The sequence below is a fragment of the Papilio machaon genome, chromosome Z, assembly GCF_912999745.1.
Source record: "Papilio machaon chromosome Z, ilPapMach1.1, whole genome shotgun sequence".
Taxonomy (NCBI): Eukaryota; Metazoa; Arthropoda; class Insecta; order Lepidoptera; family Papilionidae; genus Papilio; species Papilio machaon.
The window spans coordinates 4,102,718-4,121,897 of record NC_060016.1 but is presented as its reverse complement, the minus strand read 5'-3'; the positions used below and the strand labels follow the sequence as shown (position 1 = coordinate 4,121,897).

The 19,180-nt window shown below is 34.4% G+C and overlaps 2 protein-coding genes and 1 long non-coding RNA gene across 5 annotated transcripts in view; 1 reads left to right on the top strand and 2 right to left on the bottom strand.

The window, feature by feature from the left end:
- The window catches only part of LOC106720023, a 30,939-nt gene extending 25,783 nt beyond the window's left edge, over nt 1–5,156 (bottom strand). For all 3 annotated transcript variants that reach the window (XM_014514560.2, XM_014514561.2, XM_014514563.2), the window contains exon 1: nt 4,740–5,156. The gene's annotated coding sequence lies outside the window, so the exon portion shown is untranslated. The remainder of the gene's footprint in view (nt 1–4,739) is intronic.
- A 1,097-nt stretch (nt 5,157–6,253) lies between these two features.
- LOC123723484 lies at nt 6,254–8,631 on the top strand. Its single transcript, XR_006756766.1, has 3 exons — nt 6,254–6,339; nt 6,894–6,975; nt 8,309–8,631. It is a non-coding gene; the product is annotated as an uncharacterized LOC123723484 (long non-coding RNA).
- A 3,520-nt stretch (nt 8,632–12,151) lies between these two features.
- Nucleotides 12,152–17,354, bottom strand: LOC106719915. Its single transcript, XM_014514402.2, has 8 exons — nt 17,173–17,354; nt 16,375–16,554; nt 16,151–16,236; nt 15,798–15,968; nt 15,286–15,429; nt 14,772–14,912; nt 13,332–13,454; nt 12,152–13,170 (listed from the first exon to the last, which is right to left on the bottom strand). The coding sequence occupies exons 1-8, from the start codon at nt 17,251–17,253 to the stop codon at nt 13,068–13,070; spliced, it is 1,029 nt and encodes a 342-aa protein (XP_014369888.1). The 5' UTR covers nt 17,254–17,354; the 3' UTR covers nt 12,152–13,067.
- Nucleotides 17,355–19,180: the final 1,826 nt, after the last annotated feature.

Here is a 19,180-nt window from a genome sequence, read left to right as displayed (position 1 = left end):
GGGCTTAAAGTTGTGTACGGTAGAATATGAATAATTTAAGATTGCAGTCATTACAAAATCTTGGATGATATAATTGACATATTTCATACAACACCCCTAATATAGATATCAATTGAAAGGGCTTGACGAGTAGAGTACGGTACAACATGAATTATCCAAGATGGCCACTACTAAAAAAAATCCAATGAGACCGCTTTATTATTCCTTAAATATGGGTATCAAAATGATAGGACTAATAGAACAACTTGGTAAAGTTCAATTCAAAACGTTAACTAAAAACTTAAAAATGAAATGCTAAAAATGTTTTTTAATATACATAATTGGTTACTAATAAAATTATTTGGGTGTTGATGTAAAATGAATTTTATATTGACATCACTAAAATGCATTTTGCAATTATGCGTGAAGTACTTATATTTCCCAAGATAAGCAAAAAAGTACTTTTGCCCTCTGTAACGAAGTTATTACATAATATTGCAGCCATCCAAGAAATCACAAATAGGTATCTTAGCTGCAATATCGAAGAAGAATAGTTAAACAGTATCTATCGTAAACTGTAGTATTGAACTAATAGGACTAGCACGTCACCTAACTTCCAAATGGAAATCCCCATTAATATAAACTTTTTAAAAAACACACAAATACTTCATTGGAGTTTAACAGTAATTACAAAATTTAAAACAGTCTTACTTGTCGCACTGGATGGAAAAAACAGAGCGTAAAGTTAGTTTCAAGGACAAGACTTAATATATCGATGCAGACAGAATTATTACACAACTAGCTTTTACCCGCGACTCCGTCCGCGCGGAACAAAAAATAGAAAACGGGGTAAAAATTATCCTATGTCCTTTTCCTGGTTCTAAGCTACCTGCTCACCAATTTTCAGTCAAATCGATTCAGCCGTTCTTGAGTTATAAATAGTGTAACTAACATGACTTTCTTTTATATATATAAGACTAGCTTTTGCCCGCGACTCCGTTCCCGCGGAATTAAACAAAAAAGGGAACGGGATAAAAAGTATCCTATGTCCGTATCTTGGTTCTCAACTACATACCCATGAATTTTCAGCCAAATCGGTTCAGTCGTTCTTGAGTTATAAATAGTGTAACAACACGACTTTCTTTTATATATAGGTATACTAGCTTTTACCCGCGACTCCGTCCGCGCGGAATAAAAATAAAAAAAAAAACGGGGTAAAAATTATCCTATGTCCTATTCCTGGTTCTAAGCTACCTGCCCACCAATTTTCAGTCAAAACGATTCAGCCGTTCTTGAGTTATAAATGGTGTAACTAACACAACTTTCTTTTATATATATAGATATAGATTTACATAGCAATTATATTTATGAACTTTTTCTAAGTTTCCACTATCAAATCGCATGTCTAACATGATGTCGTCACACTCTTTAAAAAAATACAGATAATTTAACCAAACTACAAGTGTCTCAGTGATGGAAAGATATGGTTACATTCACCTACTGTATGACATTGAATTGAATTCAATGTGATTGGTTAAAATTCTCAATTAGGCTCAAAACACTGAATGATAACAATTTTGCTCATACATTGTAAAAGTTCTTAACTGGTCTGGGTCAGCAAGATTGTCAAAGATTCGATACGCTAACATATCAAGATATTGTCGTTTTATTATACAATCGTTACAGATAACAACACTTCAAGATTAACGTGGTTACGTATAGGCTTCTTCTATGTATACAACATATATTTTATTTGTTTATGTAAAGACATTAGCCCTCTAATCTTATTACCTTGTCTTTATCAGTTTTCCTCTGTATCGCAATGTGTAACTGCATTTGCACATGTTTTCAGATGACATTTGAACTCACCATCTGATAGATGTAAGACAAAATAATAAAGACATCAAATGTAATTGTTGGAATTGATTGTTTCTATTTATACTATTTTAGTTTTATGAATGTGATATGAATTTGAAATGTACGTAAATAAACAAGGTTAACAATTGTCTTCAATTAAAATTTCATCAAGTTGGAAATTAAAAATGCACGCAAAACTTGTGTACGTATCATTGAAAATGTGATCAATTAATTATTAACATTTTAAACCGGTTTTATCATACATGTATTTATACACTTATTATATACAATAAATATTATTTACAAAGCTACTCGTTATTTAAAATAATCACTTTATTCGGTTTATATGCTTGAAGATTGTTTGAAAACTTGCCAGGTATTTTAAAATCAAAATACAAAAGAATGGTGCCAAAACAGGTCAGTTTTCGTGTCATTGCTCTACTTAAAGGCAGATATTTTGTATAGATCAAAAACGTTTAGTCCTTTGTTTGTGAATAATAAACACAACATAAAATCGTGTCTACCTAACATTTGCAGGAAACCGAATACCTCACCCATATGGTCATTGAGTTCATCACATTATATTGTAGTGGGTAGTTCGGCACACCTAAGTGACGTGGGCCCGGCTCTCCGTTTTCGATTGTTCAATATTTGTCGTTCTTGATCATGTGACATCAAACAATCTAGTCAAGGTCAAGAACACCTTACAATGCATTGGAGTCTCCCCTCTCTCTGCTAATAATAAAGCAGTAAGATGAACAACGAATAAAAAAGATGAATAGAAAGCGCATCAAGATCAGTGCCAACTACCAGATACCGATAGATCACGAGTTGAATTTATCATGGACGAATGTTTGGCTTTTATAAACTTTGTTCCTATTATTTAAGTTAAATAAAAAAGGGACAGTAAAATTGGCACATTGAGACGATATGAATAGCCGATCTAGGTACGTCACAGCACGACTTAGAAGACTTACCTATAGCATTGTGCACAGTAACAAAGCTACAGATAATATCTTTTCAGCTTTAACGCGTAGACGCGTCCTCCTTCTCTTTTTATTCTTATACGTGTACAACCAGCCTTGTTGTATTTAAATTTGTAAAGTATGTTCCGACTGTGCCTAATTTCTATTGAAAAAATGACCACAACAACAAAAACTCATTACTCACACAAGATGATTGTTTGACCGATTTTCTACTTGTTTTGTTTAATTTAACAGTGTGGCATTTTTACAATGGACTGGATCGACCGATGACGACCACACAGAAGAAAGGCGTGAAGTGGTAGTAATTCCGCGTTTCGTCTGAAGAGTGTGCTTGCTGGACGCCCAACAACAAGGAAATGATAGGAAGAGAAAGTGTATTTGGCGGGGGAGTGGACGCATATCTAGGGGAAATATCTTCTTTCTGTGCGTCCCCTCCACTGTAGATTAAAAGTAGGCATCGTATCTGGGTGTCTATGTACATTTGCATGCCTGTGGAGATATTTGCTTCAATATGACACAAACGCAAAAAATGATTACTGATAACCTATATATAGAATATATAAAATGGCAAAGTTGAAAAAAAAATAGGGAGACATTCATCTCATATCTCTTCTAGGGTATCTGTTAGTAATAGCAGTAACTTGCAGTTTGAAGCCTCGACCCGTGGTACTGTATTAATATTGCTGGAATAAGAGATCACCGAGATCTTAGGTCATTTCGGCGGCCGCTCTGTAGCGTGACTGAACTCAAGGTCCCCCGAGAGGGGAACCCGGCTTGGACACTCAATACATCGTTTAGCTTTCGATTCGAGTGTGCTCGAAAGGACCAAGCCTCAGCTGGATTAATTTTAATGTCAGATTTGAAAAACACAGTTTTTACAATGTAACTCCACTATGTACGTCTTAATACTTATTATGTATGACGGACGGACAAAAGAGATTATAATATGTTTTAATACAAGTATCAAGGTACCGCAGTTTAATTATACGGTAGTAGAAACATCGAGAGTGAAACAATTTCATACCAAAGCAGAATTCTTGCTTTTCAATAAGCGACGCATATATCTAGGTATACCATCCATCACACTCAGGAAGTTATCGGAAATAACGTCGCAGAAGCAAATATGATTCGACATACAGTATGTTTTTATAGAAGGTGGAAGTTTTCAATTTAAGTTATGTAGCTTGTGATATAAAATAATATTTAATGCTTAATTGTATTTAAAGAGATAATAAAATATGAATATTTTTAATTTCTTTTACTATTTGTATTTTCATGCTGAAAGATGGTATAGATTGATTGCGTTTAAATAAGAAACACTAAAAATAGGTATTTCATCGTAAATGATCTACGAGAAAATTTAGTATAAAACGCTCCATTGCAAACCTAAAACTATCATTAAAATTAAAATGTAATCACTTACATCATGTACCCAAGAAATTGCCGAGTAGAAGATATCCATAATAGATATCCTTGCAATAGGAAGGTATCTACGTAATATTTATATAGCATGTTTAATCGGGAAGAAAAAATGTTGATGAAGGCAAACTATTGATATGCTAGGTGTACTACACATATCGACAATATCAATTTTCTGTTTTGCGTAGTGATCGGTTGTGTAACTAGATGTGGACCGGCTTACTTTATGCAAGCACATCGTTAATATTAGAGCAATGCGACATGCATTTGCAGTCACAAAATTCTAACAAGAAACCATTCCTATAAATAATTTAAACATTTTTTTCTTAGCAAATTGCAGCAATTTTATTTAAGTTACTTAGTCAGCATGATAAAATTAGTAAAAAAATGATTACAAGATAAAAATTTCTGAGGCGTCAGATATATTTATCGTTTTCACACACTTGTCAGTGCACTTTGTAACGTGTTAAATGAGGAAAAAAATAATTGCATACTTACTTGCAGTGCTTCCTATACGGGATGCCGGTACAGTTGGCGCATACAGGATCAGTGCTGCGGTTCTTCTCCAAACGGTCGAACGTATCAAAAACAAGAGGGATCGTATGGATGCGACCGGCTGTTTATAAACATTAGCTGAAGCGAGCGAGATGCGATCAATACTGCGGCAAACTGAACTGCCGGGATTATAGCTTAAACTAGTGCACACCTGGCGCAGGGACAATGGATAATCAAGGTACACAGAGCAGTTGATCACAATTCGCGGCAGATTTGTACGCCGCACAACGAACGTCCTTCAAAAACGTACTAGGCGTGCGGCTGACGAGGGCCGTGTGCGCGATGTGCGCGGTACGCCGTGCGCAGTACGTCAGTGCGATGTGAAATGTGAAGTGCGAGCTAAGGTGGCCGGGGAATACGACACAATAATAAGAGACAAAATATCCATGTATTAAATAAGCTAGCGCTAGCGCTTTAGGATATGTGTTTTAGGTTTTTAAAAAATAAATATTCAATAGCGCTTAGTACCCTATGCACAGACACAGTATGTTGCTATTTCAACATGACGGTATTAAACATCTAAAGCCCACCATAGCTTCTTATTATCTTGGTTGATGGTCATAACTTACAAGAGGACTATTAAAATAAATTAAAGTCAGCTCCGACCAAGGTCAACAAACAAAAATTGTACATTAGGTACTTTAATTTTATTTTTAGTAGGAAAAATCAAGACAAGTAGAAAAAGCTTTCTGGGTTACCGTGGGGCACCATTGTAACAACATGTTTTGTGAAAAAACAACACTCCTAACTTAAAAATCTTTCAAATCTGCTGAAGTGATGGGTTTACTAACAAAAAAGGAGAATATAGTTTATTCATCAATCCCAAACAAAGTCTTCGTCATCAATTAATTTCAGTCTTTAGCTGAATATTGGATGCCTGTCCAATAAAACTAAGAGAACCAATAAAACTAAAACTGAAAAAACGTATATCTTAATTTAGATAATATTTATATAGTAATTGATATTTTAACGATGCCCGACCTACTAATTAAATGACACTTTGAAGAATACGGAATACTTTTATTTTTGCTCCTTTATTTATACAATCATTGCGCGATTTGATTCCCGAGTTTTTATATTTACCATAGGCCACTATGTGAAAGCCAAAAGCAAAAGGTATAAATACGAAAGTATTTAGAAGAATGTGAATCAAATGAAGGTGAGATTGACTTTCCAGTTCAAAATTGGTCAAACTGTTAAGCTACTGCTATTCATAGTATTGAAATGGATTTAATAGAAATGGATATCTGTATATATTATACATAATTACCTGTTTATATTCGCTAAAACATTACCCTCTTATTGGTGGGGCAAAAGATATCTAACACAATTATTTATTTTAGCAACACGTTTTATACTCTTTGATACGGATCAAAATAGATGTGTTCACTTATTCTTTGCGTCGAGCATTTGAATTGACTGCAATGTAAACAAGTTGGCGTTTTTGAGGAGATTTTTCATGTTTTTCATAATGAAAATTATCCATCGCCATTATCTATATTTAAAAATAATTTAGATTTATTAGGATTAACCTACTTTAGAGGTAAATATCTTAACTTTAATACAACAATGGTTTCTAAAATACCGATGTAAATTAAACTTAGTGGCGATTTGACGAGAGAATAAACAGCAAGTACTACATACTTCCGAGGAAAAAGCACAAAGACCTTAGAGTTACTATTTTAACCATATAAAACCAAAATTAAGTGATAATAAACCAAAATAAGTGGGCGCAGAAACTAGAAAGACGGGTGCTGTACTGCTGCTGGTTGGTGGGTGGTGAATCAAAAACTGTATTTTTAAAGCTAAAAACAAAAGTTTACCTTTCTAAAAGAGAATGGTCACAGCTGTGAAATGTGGGAAAAGTTGGTGAATAAAGAAATAGTAACAATCAAAAAGGACCACTCTATTTTGCACAGACTTTGTCCTATGTTCTGTGGCCTAGATGGCTTGATTGCTATTGAAGTGTGGTGTTATTTGATTTTACTTCCCAAACAGTTATTTTGATTTATAAAAAAATACAGTAGTATGGCAATGTTAACATGGTGCTATATGGGTTCTACATTGTACTGATGTTAGTTCTAATGTTTATTCCAGGTGGAGTAAACATGATGAAAAGTAATTCGAACTGTAAAGAAGAAAAAACACTGCATCTTATATTGGACAAACTTAACCTCAGGTACAATGTTGACAATATAAAAGTGCCCAATTATCTGACAAAAAATTTAATATAACTAGAATGATTCAGGGTTTCTTGGATCTCGGGCTCTGACAGTAAGTCTTCACTTCTCTTGCTCCATTTTAAATTAGTTACAGGTTAGGCAATTTTATTCAGCTAATGAAGAAAAATGCAAAATATAAAATATTTGATGTTTTGATGTGGGAAAGATATTGGAAGTTTGAAATATAAAAAGCTTATGCGATGAAATAAATTAACATTTTTATAAGATGAAAATCAGGAGAATCTGTAGTAACAGTCAAGTAAATAAAAATTAAATTTAATAAAAAGTAAATTTGATAAAATGTTATCAAAAGTGGAAATTAAATAAGATGCAGAAAGTAATTAATAATCAAAAGTGGATCTTTGGAAATCCCAATGAACAATATGAGCAAAAGTTTTTAAGGAATCATGGAAAGGTACTATTTTTATGACTGACAAGCTGTCACCTGTGATTCTGTCAAGATTCATTGAGCCGTTTTGGAGATGCCTTCTGAGAATGTTTAGATGGATGGATGTTTGTTTGAAGGTATCTCCGGAACGGCTCAAGGGATCTTGATGAAATTTGGCACAGCTGTAGAATATAGTCTGGAAGAATATATAGGCTTACTTATTAAGATTTATTTTAATTCCTTGTGGGCGACAGCTAGTATGACATATTTCTCGAAATTTTTTGAAAGCTTTTTTTGGAATGTAGAAATTGTTTCAGAATTCATAACACTGCTCCAATGAACGTTATTAACGTGGGCCCTCTCCAGTTATACTGATTGTTAAAAAAAAGTGCTGCAGCCGCTCCAAATATTGGTGTTAATATTATTAACACCAATGCTCCGTCATTTGGATTTCATTGATTTTTCCAACAGACATTTTGCTGATTAATTCTGCGTAGTATTTGTATATTCTCGTCATCAATTGAAAGATCTTATTGAAAAACCAGTTATTGCAATATTGACTGAATCATTTACACTTTGTTATATTGATGGTATTCCTTTCAGGATGAATGAATATGTGAAAGTTTTGATATATATAATCCATTACCATTTCGTCCTTCTATAAAATATGTTTTGTATAAAAATATAATGAAATAAATGTTATGTTGTGTTTTAGAAATATGTTGATAATTTATATAAATAGTGGTCAGATATAGGTAGAATTAGCTATTCTGTTACTTGAATTAAAAAACTGAAGAAAAAACAATTAGCAAATTTGAAAGTTTGTGGAGTAATGTAAATGTGTATTAATGTTTAAATAAGTTCCCATGGGGTATTTGGTTGATGGTTGCATCTAATTTTAGGTAATGGCAAGTGGAAGTAATCTGCACGGCGGGAAGTTGTTGGATGCGAAAGGCGGAGGACCGCGTACTGTGGAAGGCATTGGGAAAGGCCTATGCCCAGCAGTGGGCAGATAAAAGCTGATGATGATAATGATAAAGTGGAAGTAGGTGCTTGTAGGTGCTTGCTTGTATTTGTAATTAAATTAAAAGTGGTCGTACATGGTTATATGTATAATAATGCGAGTAAAGGTCGACAAAATCTTAAAATTACAATTCTTGCCCAGGAGTTGGATTTGTAGGTTAGACCAGAGTGCAAAATCTTCTACCAACGTCCACCCCGACTGCGAGTCAAGGAATTAGGATATCTGTTTGACTTTTCTCTTTGCAGGAGGTAACACTGCTATTTAACACTATTTAATAATGCCCCAAAGTGCGCTCTTGCACTGAACCACCAAAGTTAACTCAAAATGTGTAATAAATCCTATTTACTTTTTTAATTTGTATGAAATAATGGTAACAAATTATTTCTACAATAAGACTTTTCTTTAGCTGGTAACAAATTTCAGCGTGCGATAGGGAATTCGCTCGTCATGTCTGGGGCTCTTGAGAACACAACTGTGTACAAACAAAAGATACCTGCGTGAAGCAAAAGATGTCTAATAAAAATATAATGGCGTATGAAGATGATACGCGTGCGACAATCGAGCATTCTAAGCTCACTGACCTAGATGGCGCTGTGACGATATCTTGTTTTATTAAATCACTAGTTTTAAGGAAAGAAAATATCAAAACAGAAATAAAAAGTTCCTAATAAATTTGTATTTACTGTGATGTTTTTTCTAAAACTAAATTTTTAATAGCAATTATATAATGTATTTGGTCGGCAAGTAAGGAGCGCACCACCAGTTTTATTAGGAACGAGCCGGCACTAACGACCTCCTATAATGGCCAGTACAAGTCGCAAATGAAAGGAGACACAGTAACACAAACTACAAAAAAATACATACTTTGTATATTTTTTTATACTACGAGGACGAAGTTGCGGGTTAAAGCTGGTGAATGTGTAAATGAAGTTCTAATAAAAAATGTATGAAACGCTATAAAAATAACAAATGAGCATAGGTGGGCACAGTTAATCAAAAAGTTAACTTCGTTAATCGTTAATTCGTTAAATAAAAATTTAACTTCGTTAATCGTTAAAGCGTTTAATTTACGAAAATTTAACGCAAGTTAAAGTTAACAGTTAAAGTTAATTTTTGTTTATATTACGAGTATAAGGTGCAAGCGGGAAACGGCCATACGAATAATCTCCGAATCGTATGGACCGATTTTGTCGAGACTTTCAATAGAACTTAGGCTATTTTTTTTACTGCGCTTACGAAATCTCGGGCGATCGCTAATTCTGTCTTTAGTTTAGTTATATAATATACTAAAATAAAATTTAGACAATAGGAGCGATGTACTAATGCCTGTACCATAATAATGACATAGCATGCACTAGTTACACACACTTATATACTACACTGACAATGATGGACAATTGACTTTTTCAGTCAATTTTTTATCGACAATCCGACGTCACGGAATTAGAGAGCTAACTAAATTTAGACAACACAAATTTTCTATTAAACATTAAGACATGTGATAATATACAAAAGAAAACAAAACTTTTGTGCAGTATTTACATTTATCTGTTACTATTTGCACCCGAATATTCATTTGCTCATACTCCAACAACTGAACATTTAATTTTATGTATAATTTGGTAATATTTTTTTATTCTATTTTAGCTAAGGACCCACGAACAGACTTATCATTTTTTATTTACTTTTTATTAATTAATATAGATTTATTAATAAAACTTCTAACATCAGAGGAAACTTATTATAACATTGATAAATGAACTATATAACCAATCCAGTGATACATCTCAACGCATCAAACTATACAACTGAGATGCCTTCGATAACTTCTATCATCTAATGATCTATCGTCCGATCTAATATTATATGTTAAATCAAGTTAAATTACTCTCAGTGTATAGAGCATACGTTACACGACATAACGAAAACAACCAATCGCAGGTGATGTCTTCTCTCTTTCTTATCACCTACAAAATCGTTATAGTTAATTAGTAAGAATATGGTTTTGAATTATTTTCAACGACATTCGATTAATTTTAAAATAAACTTTCGAAATACGTTAAAAATCGATGTCTTTTTGTAAAGGTCACTTGTGGCGACATTTCATATATTAAATTTAGTATAACACAGTTTAACATTATTTCACTAACATAATTATTTTATCTTTTTCCTCATTCTTTCTCGTTTTGTCGTATACTTTTTTTTGTAAACAAACAAATTATCTTCGCTATTGTCTTTGTGCAGCACACGTGCATCCCCGACCATTAGAAGGGTTGGGACCATAAATCCATCGAGTTCGTTATCGCATTCTCTGTGCGGCTGACCATTTGATCCTTTGTTCATATTTTTAAAATGTAAAATTATTTTTTGTTGACTATGAAGAAGCCCCAAAAAAAAACAAACGACGGTAATAAACACCTAAATCCCTTTTGTTTTTGAGGAACGTTTATTGCGTGCACATTTCGTCTTTCGAATTTTTAAATTTATTTTTCATTGTTTGTTTCTTATCTACGCAATGACAAAAAATCCTATTTGTACGCTTTTTCAAATGAACCATAAACTATTTTTTTTAAATATTTTTCTTGTCTTTAAACTCCACAATTAAAATAAACATTTTGTCTGCAACAAAGTTTAGTTGTATTTTAGGTACGACGTTGAAGAGTAATGCACTCTCGATTATTTTGATTGCTATTCAACGCAGAGTTTATCTTTTTTTAATAGATTTTGCGTCTCACGTATAACAATTATTGTATTAAGAGTAAAGTGTTTTCGAACCTTATGTTGATTTTATAACAAAGTCTTGTTCCAAAAAAAGTGATGTTAAATAAATGAAAACCAGTTTTAATGTGAATAAAATGTAATAAAGACTTTTCGAGACATTTGTGTAAATATGAAATAATTAATAAGTTTTGAAGGTGTCTAGCGCCTAAATTTCGCAATATTTGATAGAGGTGAGTTTGTTTAAATCGTCATTATTTTCTAACAAGGATTCTGTGGTACTCTTTTGATCACGTCTATCCCGGCCGCTCGGTGTATTGTATAACATGCATCACACTCGCTCGCTCTCGTTCTCTCTCGTTCTCGTTCACCATTCGACTCGCCGACGGTCGCCGAACATAGCCGAACTTACGAATGTAGCCTGATGCATAATTTAAATAAAATGACAACACGTCAATAAGTGTCTATTGTAACAATTAACGGACTAAATTAACGGAAGTAGAATTTAACGGAAGTTAACAAGAGCGTTAACACTTTTTGAATTTAACTTAAAAGTTAATCCGTTAAGGAAAATGTTAACTTCGTTAATTAACGATTAACGGATTAACGAGTTAATGCCCACCTTTGCAAATGAGGTAATGATCATTTTGAAGAGAATTTAGGTAGTGGGCAGAGCACGAATATTTGTGACAATCTTTATCGACGTAATTTGTATAGAAATTAGTGCAGCGACCCCTAAGGGGCGTAAAGTACGTCAATAATCTCACTTATTTTGACGCTTGTCTCATAGGAAATTGGCGCTCAGATGGCCTACTACAAAAATTTTGCGACACCCGCGTCATCGACATAATATATCCACATTTGTATGAGATTTGTCGTATTTTACGCCCGATAAGGTTGCTGTACATATCTAATACAATCGATGACGTTATGAATACTTTCTTTACAAATTTTCGTGTTGCCCCCAGAATTTTTAACCCATAATTTTTACCCCAGAATTGCACCCCATACATACAATATGGTATTAATACAATTGGCACGGCAGTAAAAGCCCACAGCTAAATTGAAAGAAACATGGTTTGCAAGATTAACATTATTTATTGTTGTTGAATTAACAATCTCACTTGATGTTTTTTTTTTAAAGAACAAACCTTAAGGACAAGTCTGTCATACACCAAAAACTCGCGACATAACTGAATCTGTAATTCAAACACTGCCTAGCCCGTTACGAACGACGCCATTTTTAAATCATTAATATAATATAGGTTAATATATTTGATTGTCTGCTATTTAACAATACTGAGCATTCTGATACAGTTATGTAGATATAGCACTTAGTAAATATGTTACAATTATTGAAAACCTCTTCATTAATTTTAAATAAAGTAAATACATCATGATTAAAACAACGCACAGATTACGAGGTAAATAGTTTACATACAGGCCAAGTTACTAAGACGAAAGTAATAAAAGATTAACTTTGTAAGATAAAAAATTATAAGCTGTTAGATACTGTTTACTTCCGGTATCCATATGATTAGTTTTATTTTACACGACCCGATAAATAAGTATAAAAAAAGTAAAAGTGTCTCTCGGCAGATGATCTAACACTTAGCATTCAACTGTAACCTTAATAACTATGACGTCGTCTGTAAATACAATATGTATGCTGATAAATAAAATTCGAAGCTTGGGCAGCGTGCAAAATAAAGTAATTTTAAAACCTCTACGTACAAAATAAATATAATTTTATCATTGACTTGTCCGAGTTTTTTATTTCGAAACGTAGCAAATAGTTATTGTAAGCGACAGAGGAACTGCAAATAAGCTGTACAACATGCGATGGATAATAAACTGCACGGTAATAAGTTGAAAAGCAGCGTAGACAAAATCATGCAAAATGTTACAATGATGCTGATTCAGTACACTTTCAATTGATTCTTGTCGTCAAAGCCGGCGGAGTGGCCTGCGTTTCGGACGATGAACGAGTTGCCATCAAAATGCATGCGCCGCTCGCCGCGACTGCAATCAAGTATCAATTAAAACAGCTAAAATTTAACATTGGCACTTTCATCTTTAGCTGCCAGATAAAAGCTGTTACTGTTATCTACAAGTATTATCTTAAAATTATCCTGCATTATGTACAGGCTGGTAACATATATTAAGAATTATCACCTACTTACCGTACAAATAAATGCTGAGTCTGGCCAAGTGAAGCGGTGCAATGGACAAATGGGCTCGTGATAGATGCAGATCCGTTGCTAGGGCTGGTACGCAGCTGATATTTGTGACTGCAGCGATGGATACTGAAGCAAATTCAAGTATAAAAGTAATAAATCATCCATATTTGATATATTTGAACGCAATAAAACTCTTTTACATAACTTGCATTCTGATAAAACTAAACTTGTGTATGAGGTTCCGAAAAAACTAACGAGGGAGGAGTCCAAAATGAGATCACGTCTATTTATTTTCTGACTGATGACGCAAATTTTTTAAAATAAATTGACAGTAGTAGATCCCGCAGCAACAATATATTGTTGGGTGCACGAATGAGCCGGGTCGACCGGTGCAATGCCACTACCACACAGAAGGTAGACATGAAGTGGAAGCAATTCTGCGTTTAGTCGGATCACCGGCCCCACTTCCGAGACCTTATTTTTGTCCACGTTCCCTTCTCACCCTTGTCTTATCAAGATAGGATGGGAAGGGGAAGTGTATTTGACAGAGGCCCCTCCTCAAACGCATAGGAAGATATATCTTTCTGTGCGTCCCTTCTGTTGATGAAAGGTAGGCAGCGCATTTACAATTGCGGACGTCTGTGGGCAGCGGTGGCTTCGCTATTTATGCGGACTCAGGTGACTGGTTGCTCGTTTGCCACCTTATGATATAAAAAATACACGTAATTTTGGATATGTGACGTGAGGTTGTCTAAAACCTCTCCATATATCACCAGAGCAGGAAAGTGGTGGTCTAAAAGTTGCTAAAAAAACAACAATTAGATCGTTAATAAACGACCCCTAAATGATTACACCCTCTCAACGTTATGGAAACTGGCAGAAGCGGCTCCTAATTTTGAAACTATCATTCCAAATCAACTTCTGCATTTTCTAAATAAAATTTTGACTTTCCCATCAAAATTTTTCCATAGCAATCTAATTTCATATATGTAACTAAGAAATGAACATCGAAATATGATAATTTCATTGTTATATGACTTGATGAATATTAAAACTGTGTCCGACCATCTAAGACTCATTTGCATACAACGGTATGATGTTTATCATGGGAGATAGATAAACAACAACGCCTAGCGATAAGGTGAGTTATGCATCGAGCGGCGCAGAAATGCAAACTCTCACGTAATAAATCTGTTGCGTCGCAGTATTGATTAAACGGTTCACGCCCATGTATGTATATACACTCATACGTCAGTATATTTATATATGCTCGTCTCACCTGCGGGAGACATTTTATTTACGGTCCGATGGCCACGTCCTCTAACGATTTTATACCCTTACTTGTTGTTTACGCTATTCTACATTGTACATAAAAATGTATATTTTCTAGATATATACTATTATGTTCAGACAATATAAACACATTAAACATGTAAGTCATACCGCACAAGGCCATCAGCAGTCTGACTGACACGCACGTTATTGATGATCCAGTTGTCAATGCCGTCGTCAGTGAGCCAGTACTGCATGGCCTGCAGCAGCGACAGCGCCTTGTTCACGTACGATGGCCCGTGACCAGATTCACTACATAAAACAATAAATCTTTAGGCCTCTATTTCATATAGTGATTATCCACGAAAACAGTTTACGTAACCCCTACACAAAAGCTAGAGTCGCTATGTTAATCGCGCTAGTCTTACCTAAAACATTAAGTCCAACTACAGAGTCTTTAATACTCTTTAATGTAAATTTAATATCAGAAATCTACACCAAGGGACCTCTGAGTGATCAATTAACGACTGAGTGTGCTGTAGGCGAAGGCGGTAAAGTGAAATGTTGAGGTTTCTTAATGAAAATGCTGATACTCAAACCAGTTACACAATTTGGCAAGCCCATCAGTGCTACTGGGTAGTACTGCCTTCATTGGATTGATTGTTGAACCTCGAAATATATTTACTTATAGAATACGTTAAGCGTGAAGTCCTGGCTCATGTCGAGGAAGGTGTCGGTGGTGGTGCGTGTGCCGGCCGCGTCCACGAGGTACACCAGCGCGCACTGCTCCGCCGTAAACGATACCCCCTTGTACCACATCTTTGCGTACCTTAGTAGCAATCGAAGCATTAATACACGAAACAGAATATTTGAACCATGTCTCATAGGTGAAACGCAAACTTTGAAAACCATCGACGGATCAATTATTAACGGAGAGTATTATTAACAAGATAGTAATCGGTTAAGTAATAAAATTTCTACATAAATGAGGGAAGTATGACAATGGGAAATTATCGCATCATTTTTCTATCATATCCTCATTAAGGAAAAGGTGTGATGATTGTGTTGTTAAACATTAGCTGTTAAATTTAAGTAGGCTGATAGACACAAATGTGTAAGTACTTTCTTCATTAGAGATCGAAGTATATTTTACTTTGGTTTGAGTTGATAAATTATTAAATTCTACAATGTACTAACTTATTGTTCCCCTGCTGATGATGTGCTTGTATCTCTACCCTCGAGCGGTAGTTGTAAACGCGACCGTTGGGATGTATGAGTGCGGCGGCAGCGCCCGACTGCGACAACGCAAGCACAATGTTGTACTTCGCATTCGTTACTCGTACCGCGCCGTCAACCGTCATGTCAACCCTTAAAGAAAAATTTACTAGATATCAAATACCTAACGTCATTAAAACAATTATTCCTCCTAAACACTCATTCTTCAAGCCAGAATAGGTATGCGGGTCTACACCAGTACTTCTACTGTGGCTGCATCTACCAGTCTTTTTCTAAAAAGTCCCTTACTCATAAATTAACTAGTATGTACTTACTTAACCCTGTCTCTTAATCTCAGGCAGACCGTACCATGTGGAGTAACCGAGGCGTTATACCGCGCCCCGCCAGCTACATCCGTCACCTACGTTTTTCAATATATAGATTAAATAAATTTAAACCGAAAGACAAACTCAAACTGTAGAGCATCTGACCTTATCGTCATTCGAGGACTCTTAGTACCTGGCGGCAGTCAAATAACTATAGTTACAAAACGATTGACCTCTAAATCTCTCCATGTATCAGCATGGTAGATATCGTCGCCGGGGTAGAAAGGGGCCTTGCGTTGCATCGGAGCCCTCCATGGCGGCTGCCACGCCGCTGCGCCAACGAGCTCGGCCTGACCCAAACCACCTTCCAAAAATTTGCTGTAATCTTGAAACGCGGAGAGGTTGGATTCCTCCTAAAAGATCGTAAAGAAATGAACATCAACTATCTGTGAACTCATTCCTCTGACTTCAGAGCCGTACCAAGTGACATTTCCATTCTGAAAAAGTATTTATAGCGATTCATTTTCATGCTTGCAATGTTGGTTTTGGATGGTCTCTAATACTTATTACCATCTGTTCTTTCTCTCGCCTTTTTTGGATACAGATTTAAACAAATTGTTAGCGAAAAGATTATTTTCGATGTTGAATAATTGATATTTTTAAATTAAATAAAACAAACGTTTCTCGTTACCAGAACCTAGAAAGGTAAATGGAAAATATTTAAGCTTGTACTTGTTTACTTACACATAAGGAAAATTGCGTTAGTTCAGAAACCAAATATTATATTACAAAATGTATTGCAATCTACTATCAAAATATACGTTTTATTTTTCTTTCCTAATTTCATTTTACAGAGTCCCAGGCGAAGGCGTGTCAACACAATTACTGACGGTTAACAAACTCTCTAAATGCCTCATTATTTTAAAATAAATGAAATAAGCAATGTGAAAAATGATCTGTATTTCGGTACCTTGATATTACTAAAGTTTAAAGTAAATGTTAATAAAATATAATATTAAACTCTCCAGCACCTGGTTATACGAATGAGCAGTATAGACACTCCTTGGTCTCACAGGCATGGTCACATCCTTTCTAAAATCTGTACTAGCCATTGTTACTCAAATCAAAATAAATTTTAAAAGATTCTTGTCTGAAATAATAAATACATGAACCTCAAGTAATAGCGTCACTGGAAAATGCTACATAATACACAATACTTCATGTGGTTAAATTGGAACGAAAAAGTAATTTGTCATTTATTTCATTCCAGATTTGAATATTACACTTCCTATGAAGTTTATGGCCAGTTATTAATATATTAATGTTGATCAAAAACCTAAGTATCATGCCGCTGTGAAAATCACGAAGCTTTAAAATAATAAGATTTAAATTCTAAAATGCAGGTAGACAGGAAAGCAAAATATTAATTTTAATCGACAACTTGGGAACCCAAATATTTTACCGGAATTTCGGTAAATCTAAGCAAAAAAGGGTAGAAAATAGATTTTTTATCCATTGGCGACATTAGCTTCCTTCACTTTTGTTTGTAATTTTATATAAATAAAGTTAACGTTAAAGTTAACTTTAGTTTTATTGAAAATCAGCCTTTCAAACCTAAATAGTGATTAAATTCGTAATAAAACCGTGTTATAGTAGGTAACATTTTAAAACTCATGTGAACCGTAATGTTTGCAAAGGGTTGAGCTATATATAATACACTAGCTATCGCCCGCGACAACGTCCGCGAGGAATTGTAAAAATTAACAAGGCTATCTATTCTTCCAGGCTATGATCTGCATCTGTGCATTCTGTAAATTTCATCAAGATCAGTTAAGCCGTTTTGGAGATACCTTCTAACAAACATCCATCCCTGAAAATGTTCGCATATTACTAGCTATCGCCCGCAACTCCGTCCGCTCGGAATTAAAAAAATAACTAATTAGTAGTCTATGTGTTCTATATCTATACCAAACTTCATCAAGATCCATGCAGCCGGTTAGGAGATACCTTGTAACAAAGTTCCATCCATCCTTTTAAACCATCGCATTTATAATGTAGACAGACGTTTTCCTGGCTTAACTATGAATATTGAATTCAAATGTTCTGAGTTTCTTATGTTTCGCTGAACTTCCTGATTTTTTCCTACCATATTAATCTACTATTGACAGTTATAAACACAACGAAATATGAATTAGCGAAATTTATCGATCTATTCCATCATGTAATGTAAATAGTGATTCGTTTTTATACATATACATGTATTATTTACAATATGATAATCATTGGCTAAATTACATTAATGTATGATTATAGTTAACGTAATTAAATGATGACTCCTCGTTCTAATTATATTGAAGATAATAACGGCTTGCAAATTATAGTTAAACTAATTATTGTTCTCTATTCATTATTTAATGGGAAAGATGACGTGTTAACTTAATGCTACTAACAAAAAAAAATAGATTTAAAGATCGCAATCTTAGAATCGAACCAGGTTGATTATGATTTAGGAATATTGTTCACGGGGCCAGGCAGGTATTGTTGCCGATAAAATTGTATTTAAAAACTTCCGTATAATTTTGTGCTTCGAATTTTATTTTGCATTACTAAATTTTTTCCATACAGAATTTCCATCCGATCCATATTTATCTAGAAAGTGATTTCCGAACATAACATTGTTATCGACCTGTTACACCACCAATAGCGTCACGCCGGAAGTTAAACAAATAATAAGCAATATTAATCCTTTTGTGCTGGCAACATCGCTTGTCATAGAGTACATTTTACTCAAAACACAAGGATCCAAACCTGTCAAGTCACATTTTGCAACATATAAAATGATTACCTATCTTAAAAATTCGAAATATGGAACATTTAAATACTTAAACAGCAGTTCAATACTAAGATGCTAGTAAGAAAAAATATGTTTACACAAGTTTCTGAAAATTTTTCTTTCACTTCCGGTAGGGTGAAAGTAAATGTCAGTTGTTGCTCTTTGTTTTCTACAGTATATTTTGAATGTGGAAACACAGGTGGCAC